Raw genomic sequence first — 15,582 nt, 5'->3', positions numbered from 1 at the left:
GTATGGAGCAATCAGAGGTTACATTTTACATTAAAATGTACAGATTTTATGCATTACTTTACTGAAAAATCTAGAGTGCTTTCCACAACAGATGTAGCTCTGATTTTGAGCCAGATTTCGAGACAACTGAGGTTTGTCTCTGTGCAATTAAAATCCTCAATTAACATATTAATTCTTTTTCCTAATAACATTACTTTTTTTTTTTTCTTTTTGTCTACTGAAGGAAAAATAAAATGACTCATTTGTATACTGGTTTGTGAGATATTTAGCTAATTTGCACATGATAATTTGTAAAGATCTGTCTTGCAGTCACAAAATTGAGCATTTATTCTAAGGGATGTTATATATTTCCTGCTGTAGCTAGATGCATTGTAATAGTGACTTAATATAGCAGGCATAATTAGCAAAATTGGAAAATACAAGATTTTTGGTATGTTTTTATTTGTTGAGACAGAAGGAACAAAAACTTCCAGCATAAGTACCGCTTCCTTCTTTTCTCTGATCTTTATAGAAAATAAAAAATAAAAAACCTTTCAAATATCAGACTATCTGAGGAGGTTAAAAAAAAAAGTCAGTCTGATCTCTTAAATGTCATTCTGATCCCTTTAATACAAAGACGGAGCTTTAAGCATTCAGAAGGCAACTGTTAATTAACGACATATTGGGACTGATGCAGGGGGCTAGGGCAAACAAAGTAGTGGAGGAACAGAAGAGCGCATCTGCAAAGGAGAAAAAAGCATGACTGCTTTTCTGTTATTGGTAACAGAACTGTTAATATTGTTGGTAGAGAAAAGCGTATCTTCTGTTAGCATGTCTGTGGTGCTCCGTCTCGGTATGAACTGGTGGCTCAATATGTGGGGAGCAGTGCTAGACGAAGCCTAGTGCTTCATGCACTAGTGCGTGCAAGTGGCATGGAGCCTACGGGGAGCTGAGCACAAGCCCTCACTGATGCCAGGAACAAACTGTTGACCACTGGGGGAAATAATTTTTCAGCCTTGAATGGGTTTTCCTGCAAAGACTGCATTGTTATTAAGCAGCACTGCACATCATGCCTGGAGATCATTTGTGCTAATTACTATACAAACCGCCTCAAGGCACTAAACAGTTCACAGGCTAAGTGCAAGCAATATAGAAAGATATTAAAAATAAATAAAAGCACAGCAGCAGGGGGCAAGGATACAGTGGAAACTGTGTATGTGTAGCTTTGTGAACATGTATGTAGATATGTAAAACATGGATTTTAGTTGTTTGCACGTCAACTTTAGCATGATCAGAGGTTTATCTTTTGGTTTCCTAAACAAGTTGCTGCAAAAAAAAGTGTTTCTGAGTAGGCATTTGAAGCAAGATGCCAGGTACCAGCAGGGTGTGAGTCTTACAGGCATGTCAGAAAGGGCATGGTATGCATTAAAGCAGATGTTAATCAGCCTGTATGATGAGCAGAGTCATCCAGAAACTACCCTGCCACTGCTTAAGAGGCAGGGGTGGGGGTCAAGCATTGGCTGTAGGGATTAGCAACTGCTTCTGTGCAGGAAGGGACAAAGCAGGAGGAAATGAAAAGTGGAGGAGGAGAAGAGGAGATACTGTTACAGCAGAGACAAAGGAGATAAACCTGAAGGGAGTAGTGCTGAGGCGCAGCTGGGCTTGTCTGATCTGGATAGCAAACAAGAAACATTAATGTTAAGTGATGGGTGATGAAAGAGAAGGTGTTAGAAGAGTTGAGAGAGGTAAAAACAGAAATCAGGAGAAGGAGTAAACACTGACTGAATAAACTTGAATTCCCCAGGGTTTTCGGAAGGAGAAATGGGTTGGGAAAACTCCGCTGCCTGGGGGGACTCTCCTCCTCACTTGTCACTTTTGTCTGGGCTCATGCTAATGTCATACAGCGAGCTCAGAAGAAACCACTCATCTACTGGGGATGCAGGAGTGATTTTGTTGAAAACCTGTATTGTTCCCAACAGGGAAATGAAGGGATGCTCAGGCTTGCACGTGGTCCTGGCACACGAACAGCCCAGCTCCTGTAATTTTTAGTCACTGTTCCTCTAACCTGCTTAGCATACAGGCTCAAATCCTGGTAGTACTGATTTTTCCAGGCTCTTGAGAGTATGTTTGTGTACACCTTTACTGAAATAAGTGCTTTTTAGACTTGTATTGAAATAGCAACTGAACGACCCCATGATGGACTGAGAAGGGGAGGGTAAATGCTGCACTGAATGCCACATGAAAACTGAACAAAAGTGCCAAGAAATGTGCAATCTAAATGTAAAGATGGGAGTTCATAGGTGAACAAGGACAGACAAAGAAATACAGAAAAATGTGTTTTATCTGAGTGATGTTCTGTGTGATCACAGGCTCTCCAGTGTACTTTAAGAACACTTCAACCCTAATTACACTTCTGAAGCACTTATTTAACAGAGGAGTCCCCGTGAGTAAATCTATTTGTACATAGGATAGCGTTTTTGCTGCTTATTGCTATTAAAGCTGGAGCATGCAGCCCCACGTGCAATGTACACACCTGTGGGTGGGCAGGGCCCTGGCCCTGGGTTGCCCCCCGCTGCCCCTGCTGCGTAGGCCTCAAATTGGGACCGAGTGTGCCTGGGGCCTTCCTCAGTCCTGCCACAAACCCTGAGCGATGCTTGCTTTCTGGCCTGGATGTGTGAAGGCATCCCAACACTGCCTGTCACATTAAGTGCAAAAAAATGCTTTCTCTGCCTTTCAGGGTGGGAGTGGGGCTGTGTGTTTTTCACGCTGCCTATGTATAATGAAACTTTCCCTTTCTGAAAGCTGCCTAAGAATGTGATTAGGAAGAGAACCATGCTTTTCCTCCCAAACCACAATAAGCAGAGACTTGGCACAGAAGAGTTTGGCAAAAATCACCAGTATTTCATTCAGCTTTTCCTGGCAACACCACATTTAAGTATGTACGTGCTGGTGTCCTAAAGAAGCACTGGTATCAGTCACCTTAGCAGTGTCATTGCGAACATCCTGGCAGAGACGGGAAAAGCACCATATATACCTTTCACTAGGTTGCCTTACTATTGCTTCTGGTACTGAAACGTAAACAGCCTTGGTATGTTTGTGTCTCATTTCTTGTCAGTAAAGCAAAGCGACTGGGCTATGTTATGGAAAATCCTACAGAATATTACTTTTTCCCATGGGCAAAGCTATTAAGTCTCAAATGAACTTCCATGTGGCTAAAAAAATGTACATGGTGACAGTGGTTTTGAGAGGCAGTCCTGGTTGTTTGGAAGAGTTTTTATGCCATGTCCACTGCTCACGGACAACTGAAAACAGTTTGTATGGATAAAGTTCACTGAGGTTGTTTCCAAAGAGGGCTTCATCTAACTGTGGGATAAACCCATTTTGCTTCCAATGTAAATAGACTGTTTCACTAAAAGCAAAGGCCACCAAACTGTAGGCAGTTGGTAAATTTGGGACTGAAATGAATTATGTACATGAGACTTAGTGTCTTCCGAAGAAGGGCACAGGGAGATGACAACATGACGTGTACTTTAACTTTCTTTAATTTCATGGCTGGTATGTATTTTAAAAGTCTTTCGGTCTGATAAAATGGCATTGCTTTATTTTATGTTTGCTTGTTTTTGTTTTTGTTTTTTTCTTTAACTGAGCATTTCCAAACAGTGGACATTCTTCCTAAATTTGCTACCCTTCCCTCCACTCTTGGTTGTCTTGTTCATTTTTGTACTGTTGAATTAGTAATTTTAGTAGTCATTTAAATAATTTTTTATAAGATTTTTTTTCTGCTTTCTTGAGAAGAGGATGCTGAGGGGAGACCTCATCGCTCTCTACAACAGGAGGTTGCAGCAAGGAGGCTGTTGGTCGTTTTTCTTGGGTGACAAGTGATAGGACATGAGGAAATGGTCTCAGGGTTTCAGGGGAGGTTTAGATTGTACATTAGGAATAATTTCTTCACAGAGAGGGTGGTCAAGCTTTGGAATGGGCTGCCCAGGGAAATGGTGCAGTCCCCATCCCTGGAGGTATTTGAGATATGTGGATGTGGCACTAAGGAACGTGGCTTTGTGATGTGATGTGGTAGGTCATGTTGATGGTTGGACTTGATGATCCTGAAGGTCTTTTTCAATCTATGTGATTCTATGAGACATGGGATATTTGACTAGTTTGTTGCTGAAGAGCTTTCCCTTCTAGTGCAGTGGAGGAGCTGCAACTGTCGTAGTGCCTCAGTCATAAAGAGGAGCAGAGAGAATGAATTGAAAGCACAGATATAAATGGTGCTGCTGGGGCTGAATCGTGTATGTCTTTCACATTTTTTTAATTGAAAATGCTGTTATTGCATGTTTGGGGAGCCTTCTGTCCTTGCTGATTAGCTGTCAATAATTCAGGTTGAAGTTTCTTTGTTTCATTTCTTCTCCCTGTGTAGTTCTGTAATATGTAGGTTTTTGAAGCACTAGTTGAGGTCAATTAGAGAAGTTGAGGTTCGTTCATTATTTCGTGGTCTGATCTTGGACTACAAAAATTATGTTGGATACCAGATTGGTTCAAGTACAACATACTAAAATTAACTTCCTTTGCAGCTGGTCCCCATAATATCCAAGGGTATCAATAAATTGATAGGACACAGAAATGCTGGTTGGCTGCCACCGCTCTAAGCTCCCTCAATGTGAGGATTTTATGATGAACCTGAAGATCCACTGATGGTGTCTTTTGTTATATCTGGGCTTCTTGATTTCTTTCAGATGCTTCTTGAATGAATTTGGTGCTTAATCTTGTATAGTCTGCAAAATTTACTGTAGTTAATCCCATTTGTATTTTTTAAGCACACATATTTCAGTGTTGAAGTGCATGACAACATTCAGGTCTACTGGAGCATGGTATCATACACTGTTAACATGGGTAAGATATACTCACTGCCCAACAGTGAGGCAAGTCAGTTAATAAAATGTTGGCAAAGACAGTGTTGGTAGAAAAGCAATGTTTATAAATGTCGTTTTTGTTGCTTGCGGGATACATGCTGAGTTAACCTCATTGAACTTTTCCCCAGGAATTGATGCACGTACAATTGGCGGGTCATTATGCTGCTCCACCTGTGTAGTGTTAAGGTCAGTGTGTTTTTCTGATTATAAAAACCATCCATACCATTCCATTATAAATTCACTACCATTCATAATGGAATGTGCCAAAGCTCAGAGCTCGTTGCAGCTGCCCCCGGTCCATGTTTAAGATCAAACAAAGCAGTTCAGGTAATCTGAGCACCTTTTCAACAACACGTCCAGTCAAGCTTCATTTGAAATGATCCTTCCTTGTTTTGTTTCTGTTTCGTTTTTGTTTCATTTTTGAACCTGCTAAGTATCCATCCGATATCAGTGTTGTTTTTGTATTGTGTTTTAATACGGCCTACCCAAGAATTTTTCTCGAATCAAGCCATGGCGATTAAGATCATAGCAAGGAGGTCCTGGGAGCAGCAGGCAACTGTAATGTTGCAGTTGCACGCCTTCATGCGTAGGCAAAGCACAGAATGCATCAACCGCTCACCTTCACAAGGCATTTCCTGAAACCTACAGCTTTTAACTGCGAATTAATTCTGAGTCATCAAGGCACACAAATCAGCCATCACAGCAGACACTAATGTGTGAGATGCAGGAATGTATGACTGGCACTAACCACGTACGAGGGGAACTTGTGAGATGATGTGCATGCGTAACACACTGCTGCTGTATGCATCTTTCTGCACAGCTTAGTTCTCTAATTGTCATGCATTATCAAAGCAAGACAGAATGTGCATTAAAGCTTATCTGGTGTTATTTCTGTCAATGAAATGTTGTTATGGTTGGGGTTTTTGTTTGTGTGTTTGCTTCTACATTTATTTTTTTTTGTTACTAGTCCTCCAAATAACATTAATTCTGTGAAGAATACAAATTCTGTGAACATCCATGTATCTGATAGGTCATTATATTCTTCTGGTTTCATGAGGATGTATCCTTTTTATATTGAATTTTGCACTGTGTAGTAGCTAGTGAGAGCCTCCAGCACTGGCTGTTTTGCTGTGGAATGTTTTGAGCCTCTGTGCAAATTAAGCAGTGCTGGAATTGCTGAGGAAATAGATACAGCCTCTTGGTAATGACAACTGTGAATTTTTGTGACAGTGTCCAACATCACTCTTCCTTTCACCTCTCCATAGTTGTAAACTCAGTGGTATTCTACACTAAACATGTAAAATTTCCCCAGAAGCATCTGCTATACAGTGCATCACAAGGTGTGTTAGAAAGTCATGGGGAAGAACAATACCTTTGGTGAAAAGTAATCCTTGAATGCTCTAGCTCATGAAAACTGTTCACAACCCGACATCTCACCCAACAATATGACTTTTGAAACTGTTGCATGAGGTAAGTGCATCTCCAGAGGCTTTCGTCAGTTTCTTTCCATTACTCTGGGGAAAAAGAAAAAAGATAAAAAGGAAAAAAAAAATAATCAATTTTTCAATTTGGCCACAGTCCAAAAACTAAACAGAATATCCCCCCAAAAGAGAAGATGCCCTTCATTGTAGGATTGCATGTTTTTTCTCAAGTGAAGAGACCAATGAAGGGCACTTTTAACAGCAGAAAAGATTAAGAATAGTTTTGTCTGTGTTTTCAAGTTCATCTGTTGTGATGAAGGTTCCTAGCTTTTGAACAAATGCATTTCTCACCACTACATAAATGTTGTAACAAATTTGGGCCCTTAACATAGAAAACAAAGGAATTCCTAGATGTAGTTGTGTTAGATACCTCCCGCCAAGAACCTTGACAGAAACTGACGATATGTCAGTAAGTCATGACAGCAGGAAGAAGGTAATTTAACTGCCTGCTGCCACACATTCAACTGGCAGTGATGCTTTCTCTCTTTGGGCAAGTTTTCTGTTTAAGGTCAGTCCTCAGTCTGAGGACAGCTATACTCAGACTTACCAGAGTGAGGCAAATTGTAGGTACTTGTCACAAAGTGCTGTCTGTTAGATACATCACAGCACTTTTATTTGACAAAATTCAGTAACTGAAAATGCACCTTTGGCCCAATTTCTGCCATTCTGCCTGGAGGGTGAAAAATAAAAATAATAAAAAATAGTCATTCCCCAGTTCCCTGCCCCACCTCCTGTATTCTCTCCCCCTACATAGAAAACAAAACAAAACAAAACAAAATTTTAACTGAGTTTATAACAATAATTCCAGATGCTACAGAACATATTTTTCTTCTTCCTTGTTGTTATTAAGTAAAAAAATTGCTTTCCCTCTGTCTCAGTACAGACTGCTTCAGGCAAACTAAAACAATTGCATGATTTGTGAACAGTACGTACCTGCATGGTCATATACTTGACCTTGCAGACGAACCTTTTGATTGAGTTGTGTATAGATATTTGAGATAAATATTTTAGACAAATGCTAGTATTTGTTAGCAGTTTGAAGACTTGCCTGGTACAGGACTGCTCCAAACCCTTGGGGAGGCCTGAATCACAGAATCACAGAATCACAGAATTTCTAGGTTGGAAGAGACCTCAAGATCATTGAGTCCAACCTCTGACCTAACGCTAGCAGTCCTCACTAAACTATATCCCTAAGCTCTACATCTAAACGTCTTTTGAAGACTTCCAGAGATGGTGACTCCACCACTTCCCTGGGCAGCCTGTTCCAATGCCTCACAACCCTTTCAGTAAAGAAGTTCTTCCTAACATCTAACCTAAAACTCCCCTGGCTCAACTTAAGCCCATTCCCCCTCATCCTGTCACCAGGCACGTGGGAGAACAAACCAACCCCCACCTCGCTACAGCCTCCCTTGAGGTACCTATAGAGAGCGATAAGGTCGCCCCTGAGCCTCCTCTTCTCCAGGCTGAACAAGCCCAGCTCCCTCAGCCGCACCATCACAACTCTGTGTTCAAGCACCTGTTTTAGTTCCTTAAGTTAAATTCCCTAAGTATACTTTGTACACTCAAAAGTGTGCAGTCAAGCTCCTAATGGTATATCAGAGCATCCTTTTCTTTCCCTTAAGTGGGGAAGCGGTATAGAGAAGTCCCTAATGATATAATAGTAGTAGCCCTAATAATATAAGAACCCAAATCTCAATGCAGGCTATAAAAGGCTGGAAGGGAAAACAGAAAAAAACATGTTAGCACAAGCAAAATCAGGTCTCAGAAATGACTTAGTGCTCTAGTACATGGTGGCTGACACTAGCACCTGCAAAATGACATTCCTTGTTTTTTAAAAGGTCTACTCTAGATGAGACAAGGAACAGTTGGCTTCAACTTAGTTCTTCATTAGGGAAGAGGATTTACATTGTTCCATTGCTTAAAAAAATCAGCTTTTGTGCAAGCTTTACATTATATTCACTCTACCTGTGACCATTATAGAGTGTCTTTTTTTGTAGAATTTTTTTGTAGATTTTTAATCAGACAAGTTAGCTGTGGTAAAAAAAAAAAAGAAAAAAAAAAGACACATTAACGTTCCTAAATTAAACATGGTTGGTGTGGAATTGTGGTTTAGTTTGGACTCAATATACAGAAACTTTTCAGATTCTTTCATGCAAAGAGTAGTAGTTCTTAAGCAAAAATTCAAACAAACAACAGTTAAGTGAATTTCTTTTCTTTACTATAAAAATTGAATTTCTGTATTATCAAAAATAAACCAAAACAGACAGAGGAAGAAGCCATACCTGAAAGCTGTTTTCCAGACAAAAGCCTTCCCACTTATCAAAACCAAAGAATTTTGTGACTGCTTTATTTTCTGCTGTAAAAATATCTACTTTTGCTAATGATAACGCATGGAGCACGTTTCAAACTTTGCATCTCTTCTCATATGTTTGTCTGATAGCAGAAGAGCTAAGTGACCCACCAAAATGCATTCAGGTGCAAAAGACCGAGCATTTAGCAAACCTGCAGGCGTGAAGGAAAGCAGCAGGCTTTTCCTGCAGACCTTGGGTGAGTGGGCAGCACTTGGGCTAAGCCACGGTAGGAGGCAGCAGGCTGCGGAGAGGTGGAGCTGTGAACCCAAGCCCTTGCTCTCCTAATGCCTTTTTAATTAGAGTAACATAAATATTGGCTAGGATGATAGTTGTGTCTTAATGGAGAAATTAAGGAATGGATTCATTTCTGGCACAATTCCCTCTTCCTGTTGACGTCAGTCCCTATTTCCAGCAGCATTTTAATTGAAGGAGCAATTCTATTTGCTTATTATTCACCAGCCTTGTAAGGGAATAACTGTACATTTGGGAGAGCACGAGGGGGATTAAGGGCACCAGCAGAAACAAAGGCAAGCATTAAAAAACAGCACAACCCAACACCGTGAGCGTTCGAGTGATTAGGAAAAGAGGACTTGCAATGAAATAAGTTTGTCATTCTTCCTGTTGTACCACAGAACTGGAAGGATGGGGAGGTGGCAGTGCTTTCTATCCAACCTCACATATGTAGGAATAGAAAATAGTTGGCCAGGATCTGACTCGAAGTCTGACATCTTGGGAGTCTTCTCATCACACCAAGGGGATGTGAGATCAGGCCTAGACTGAATTCAGTGCAGGGGAGCTGAAAAGTTTTGCATGGATCTGTGCCTACACACATGAGCCTCTTGCCTGTGCCACAGGACGGTAGGTGGAAACCATCAAAAACAAGGTCTATGCCTTTGAAGTTTTGATGCTACTTTAAAACCTCTTGTTGAAGCAGCTGTTGTCGGCTTTTAGGCCCTTTAAAAACCTGAGATAGAAGGCTATCATTTATTTATTTATTTATTTTTGTAAATGACAAATATGCTTTTTATTTACATTCAGCATTTCCAAACTGGGCACCTACCTTGCATCCATAGTATTTTGCAGCTTTTCTCTTGAATGACACACACAAATATATTTTTTTTGACTTGCATAAATATTTTCATTTTGAATTTCTCAAATTTTTTCTCAAAACGTGGTCCATCTCTTCAAAGCCAACGGAGAAACTGGCTGAAAAAAGAAAATCCATTAGTTTGTGAGATCCTCTATGATAAAGCTAATTAAAATCAATGAATGTCTAAGTTGATTAATATTAAAACACTTATAGAGCAAGTTGCATAGTGAAAATATTATTCTACAGTACATTGGGTAAGCCTCGTCAAATACGTCATCTCAGACTTATGTGAGTTTATTCTGTAATTGCATTGGGATTTTAAAACCGAAAACTATAAAGGAGATTTCTTTTTACCTGGTAATTTAAATTAGTCCATTCTTCATGACACTAACTTTTCCATCTTTGTATTTCTTTGTTTCTTGAAGAATAACTACTTGATGCCCCCTTTATCGTTGGAAGAAAAAATTCACCACAGACTTACTAGTAAACTGGAAGTCTATCAAATATATGTACTTTGTTTCATTTGTAACTAAAGTTTCCCACTAGGATGAGAATAAGGCAGTAGACTCTGTATGACAAAATACTAAGTAGGAGAAAGGAGCTGGAAAGGATGGAGAACTGTGTTATATTTTAGGTCAAATCCTGCTCCTAATGAAATCACTTTGATTCAGCTTCTCTTGTACTTTTATGCTGGCTTGAAACAAACCCCAACATCTATTTCTGCAGGCTTGCACACTTGAGTAAATTCCCGTGTGTGAGTAATCAATTAAATTGGTGAGGCTGTTGGTAATTTTTTAGCCCGGCTTCCTAGGCTGTGATAAGACTTCTATGATTGCCCTTTCTGTCTATCTGTCACTCCCATACCTAATTACTTTTGAAGCCCTTGGCTAATTTCAAACAAAAGAGAGAGGAGTAATTGGCTTTGAGATAATTGAGTTTCCACAGGTCTCAGTGGCTGGGGAGAAGAGGCAGACCCATGTCAGGACAGGGGGACGGCAGGCAGAGCCTACCTGTCAGCAGCTCCGGCTGCCAGGATGGTCACTGGGGTTATCTGTACCTTTGCTTGGGGTGTAGCTTTATTTTATTTTATTTTATTTTATTTTATTTTATTTTATTTTATTTTATTTTATTTTATTTTATTTTATTTTATTTTATTTTATTTTATTTTATTTTATTTTATTTTATTTTATTTTATTTTTTCAGAGGAATGGACAGGAAAAATCTGAGTCTTTGGTAGAAATTTGCTGGTGATGAAGGTTACAGTTCTGCAGGAAAATGGCTTCATTATAGTTTCACTGATAACAAGGCTGTTTGGCTTTGTTTCCATGATTTTTTTCTGAATCAGACCCGAATGTCTTCAACACGAACAATCAGCTTCTAGTTAGAGGTTAGGAAAATACATTAATCATTAAGTTAATTTATCACTAATATTGAGAGAAAAGGTAGTGGAAACATTAGTATGTGGCCATTACCTAATGGGTTACAAGTGATAAATTTATCAAATTAGTGTCTTTTCTGTTTGCAGGTCTTCCACAAAAAATTTTTTTGTGCTGTTTGACCATTTACCTGTTCAGAAGTCAAATTTTAACCTCACGGATACACCAATTTTACTAAGTTCAAGTTGAACATCATCTTTTAAGTCAAACAACATTTTAGACAACAAGTAATGCTATTAATTTTTAAGAACCAAAGAGTTCTTGATTGATTTGTGCATAAAATCAGCAGATAGTTTTCAGACAACGGGTAGTTTTCATGGTCCTCAACAGAACAGAGCCAAGTCCTACAGCAAAAATCTCATGGGATCTGATTGTTCATGTGGCCACTATGACTGGCTGCGTGATGGTCTGTCTGTCTCTCAGTCTTTCTTCCAAAACAAAACTCAGGTTTAACACCTGCAGAGCAGAATAGTTTTCCAATTTATCTAATTCTGCAGGCTTTTATAAATACTGATTAGCTCTAGTCTTTCATTGCAAAGCTCTAGAAGCTAATCCTTGGTGGATTTAGGACACTTCATTGATGGAGGGGTTGTTACCAGAAAAATAAATTTAAAAAATTATTTTCTGGGCCTTACTTTTACAAGTGCAGTCTTACAAAATGTAATTCTGCTGGAAACCAATGGCAGCAAAAAAGCATTGGGTTAAGTCTAGATAAGACTTAAGTCCCCATTAAAATGAAATGAAACTGTGGCTTGAAACTTTTTCAGAGCCATTCATGTGCTTTTGTCTGTGAGTAAGTGAAATACACCTTTTGTGCTCACCCTTGTCAGTGTTCTTCGTATCTGAAAACTCTCCTGAGACCTTCTGAACACAGGATCACAAACTCATGTGAACTGGAGTAAAAGAGAAAAAGAACCTCCCACAATAAAGTGAACAGATATATGCCTGCACACAAGATCTTGTGATATAACATATATATAACACATATAATCACTGTATTAGAGATGTACTAGCAGCAAAGTAAATATGTCTGAAGTGCAGAACTTGTAATTTCACAATTACAAAGTTCTGCTTCAGTTGTACTGGATGTTTTCTGCTTTGAAAATCTACTTTGTGCACACTCTTGTTTTCCAGGGGGAAACTACTAAGCTACCTTGGGTCTAACCCTGGCTAGCAGTCCCCCAGGAAACCCTCCACATATAGCTGGGGCTTGTCTTGCAGTGATCCAGAGGAAAGCAGAGTCCCTGAACACAGCTTGTGTTCTCTCATATAAGATACTTTCTGAGCCCTAGATGAAGACATTGCATTTTCTCTTCGTAAAATTTGAATCTTGTTCCCAAACTAGGGATTGTAATACCAGAATGATTCACTTCTCTTGAGATAGCTTGCCCAGTTTCTTTGCTTTCTCATTAATACAATTATAATAACAATTTATTATGATTTATACAAACAAAACATAAACAGCTTTTATTAAAGATGAAACAGTAAGTATGAACCTGGCATGGAGATGAGTGTCTAGACTAGTTTCACCTATCCAGGAACAGATAAATCTTACTCTTTGTTTTGACTTGTGGTTTATCAGTAATATCAAAGGTTTTCAATGGAATCAGGATTCTTTTTAAGAATAAAACACTGGATCTGAGGAATTACTAAGCATAAAGTTATTTTCCTTTGGTGTTTTTCAGAGCAAAATAAGATTCCCTGATCCTCTTAAAACCTGTGTTATAATAGATTATTTTTTAAAAAAAAACAAACAAACAAAAAAAAAGAAAGTATCATGTACATTAGATAGAACAGGCTCCTCAGGGCAGTGGTCACACCACCGAGCCTGCCATAGTTCAAGAAGCGTTTGTACAACACTCTGACATACGGCCAGATTTTTGGGTGTTCCTTCCTGTGTGGAGCCAGGATTTGGACCTGATGTTCTTCATGGGTCCTTTCCAATTCAGGATATTCTATGATTGTATATTTAAAATTGTTAATTATTAAAAATATGAGGATGCTGTCATAGTTTCCCTAAGAGTGTAAAGATGTAAGAAGTCATAGTCTCTGTTGAGAACAAGCACACTTAACTGTGGCAATTGCACTCCTAATACTTGCGAGCAGTTTTCACTCTGCCTGTCAGTGACACCAGACAAAAACTATACGGTAATGATAGAACAGCAAATGCTGAAGCATATTCCGCTTTAAATTCATGGGGTGCTGCTTTTGTTATGAATGAAAAAGTTTTGTATTCTACTATTATAATTGCATGGAAAAAAAACATGCAGATATCATGGTCTAAAACTAAGATTTTAAATTAATCCTCACCCATCTACTGGTGGATTTATGTGTCATTCTGAGAACTCGAATGAAAGCCAGTGCTGTAATCTGTGCCCTAAATTGCAGCTTGCTGCTCTGGGTATTTCATGCATCTTCCAACAGAATAGGTGGAGGCATGGATGACAATATTTGAAGTGCTGTAGTTAAAGCACAAACTTTTGATAATCCAGCTGTGGACCAGCCCTTGTTCCCTGCAGCTGTTGAGATCTATCTGGATGCTCCTTTGTTTTGCAAAGTCACTTTGTTCCACAGTGAAGCTGGGGGGAGTTTTGCCTTTAATTTCATTGGAAGCAGCACCAAGCACACTCAAGCGATGGCATTTCTGTATTTGTCCGGAGGTATCGTGATAATATGGGAGCTCTGTAGCCAATTAATTTCAAAATGTCAGGGAATATTGCAGCCCTTGTCGAAAGGTAGGAGATGGAGCCAAGGGCATGCACAACAAGCTGGTGTCTAGCTGAGGGGCTGGCTCGCTGCAATGGTTTGTTGTTGTTTGGAGATGAAAGGAGTGGTTGATGTAGGCATTAATACGCAGCCGCCTGCTCAGAGCTACCTGCCTGTGCCCTGCCTCTCTGCCCGAGGGGGGTAAGGTACTGGCACTTCAAATCACTTTTCTCTTAATAAGAAATGAAGACAGGGTAAAAAGCACGTTAGAGGCAATGAATGAAATGAGATTTAAAATGCTGTCTTTGGTGTGGAGTGGGGTGTCAGCTGGAAGGAACCGTGGATGAGAAGAGTTACTTTCCATCCCTCCTGGGTTTTGTGTGTTTATTGTCCCCATGTGGAAACCAGTGCCTGCCTTATGGCTGATACAGCATTTAATGCCTCATTCCCTACCCTTTCCTATCTAGGAGAGAGGGGAGAATGGTAATATTAACGAGTGATAAAGAGATGCCCTGAGAATAAAAAGGGATGGGAAGAAGAAAGACAAACTGTCACCTGGGACCATGAGATGTGAGGGACGTGGTACAGAGGAGCAGGACCTCACTGGCAGTCTGCAGTCAAGGGAGGCAGCAGGGAAGCCTTACGCTCTTCTTGCAGGGAATGGTGCTTGTGATGCCTGTAGAAATTGTGCAACTAATAGCAGCGATGAGCACCTTGTGACATGTGTATGGATCTGTGTGTGCTGTGCAGAGTGTCTGGGCAGGGAGAGAAGCATTGTTGGAGGCAGTAGTGCATAGGTAGGTGCGAACTCTGCAAGATAAATACTCCTCCGATATGTTCCCACGAACCTGTGGTTTGCAGAGATTTGTACATGTACTTGTGTCTGAAGGGGGGCTCATCAACATGAAAAGCTTTTGATATCTATGCTGGATTGCTTTCTGTTGCCTTTTGTGTGTGTGTGAATTTTACAAATAATAACTCGTGCCTAAGATCTATGTAATACATTTGACTATTTTTTTGTTTGTTTGTTTCTTCTATCTGGTGGCGGTATACAGTACAGAAATCATGTGAACTTTGTTTTTTAGTAAGCAGTTGTCATCATGGCGGGTATAGTATAGCTCCAACATTAGATAATGTTGAGGTTTTTAGAACTCAGACATCGTTTTTTTTTTCAGCAAAAAGTTTTCAGAAGAGTCTTTGGACTCTCTGGGGAGTTGAGAAACGTGGGGCTACTTCTGAGCAGAGAAATGATTGTAGCTGACAGTTCTGGGAAACGTTGTACATTACTGGATATCCTTCTGCAGCTCGTATTTACTCTGCATCGTTGCCTTCATAATCTCCTAAATTTTGCAAGACTTCTTCACAGCTTTTCCTGTAAACCTCTCCTGCATTTACTGGTATTACACGTTTGAAGAGACCTGTACGTGCAGTGTGTACAGTATGCTGTGTAATTTCTTTTACTTGGTTATTTTTCTCCAGAAGCACCATCTTGTTTGCAACAATTTTATATTGTTGCCTGGAAAATGAGACTAATCTTAAAAAATCAGGTAGTAGAATTTAGTACGTTCTTTTAATATGCCTTATGATGTGTTTTCTGTTTCACATGCTTAAATGTACTTATAATATACA

General features: G+C 39.6%; 1 protein-coding gene and 1 long non-coding RNA gene across 10 annotated transcripts in view; one reads left to right on the top strand and one right to left on the bottom strand.

The window, feature by feature from the left end:
• Nucleotides 1–15,582, top strand: part of HECW1 (HECT, C2 and WW domain containing E3 ubiquitin protein ligase 1) — a 264,423-nt gene that overhangs the window by 55,717 nt on the left and 193,124 nt on the right. The window contains exon 2 of one of the 8 annotated variants that reach the window (XM_084508693.1): nucleotides 5,018–5,075. The exons of the other annotated variants lie outside the window; for them this stretch is intronic. Coding sequence (XP_084364819.1) covers nucleotides 5,049–5,075 — 27 coding nt within the window. The 5' untranslated portion in view covers nucleotides 5,018–5,048. The remainder of the gene's footprint in view (nucleotides 1–5,017; nucleotides 5,076–15,582) is intronic. 8 annotated transcript variants of the gene reach the window in all.
• On the bottom strand, nucleotides 4,414–10,446 carry LOC311431328. Of its 2 annotated transcripts, XR_014689348.1 has the most exons (5): nucleotides 10,166–10,446; nucleotides 9,782–9,927; nucleotides 6,918–7,040; nucleotides 6,262–6,403; nucleotides 4,414–4,751 (listed from the first exon to the last, which is right to left on the bottom strand). It is a non-coding gene; the product is annotated as an uncharacterized lncRNA (long non-coding RNA). The 2 variants fall into 2 exon arrangements; XR_014689349.1 differs by lacking the exon at nucleotides 4,414–4,751 and having other exon boundaries at nucleotides 5,086–6,403.

This window comes from Aythya ferina (genome assembly GCF_964211825.1).
Source record: "Aythya ferina genome assembly, chromosome: 2".
Taxonomy (NCBI): domain Eukaryota; kingdom Metazoa; phylum Chordata; class Aves; order Anseriformes; family Anatidae; genus Aythya; species Aythya ferina.
Note: the sequence above shows the minus strand (reverse complement) of the source record. Positions and strands in the feature narration are given on the sequence as shown.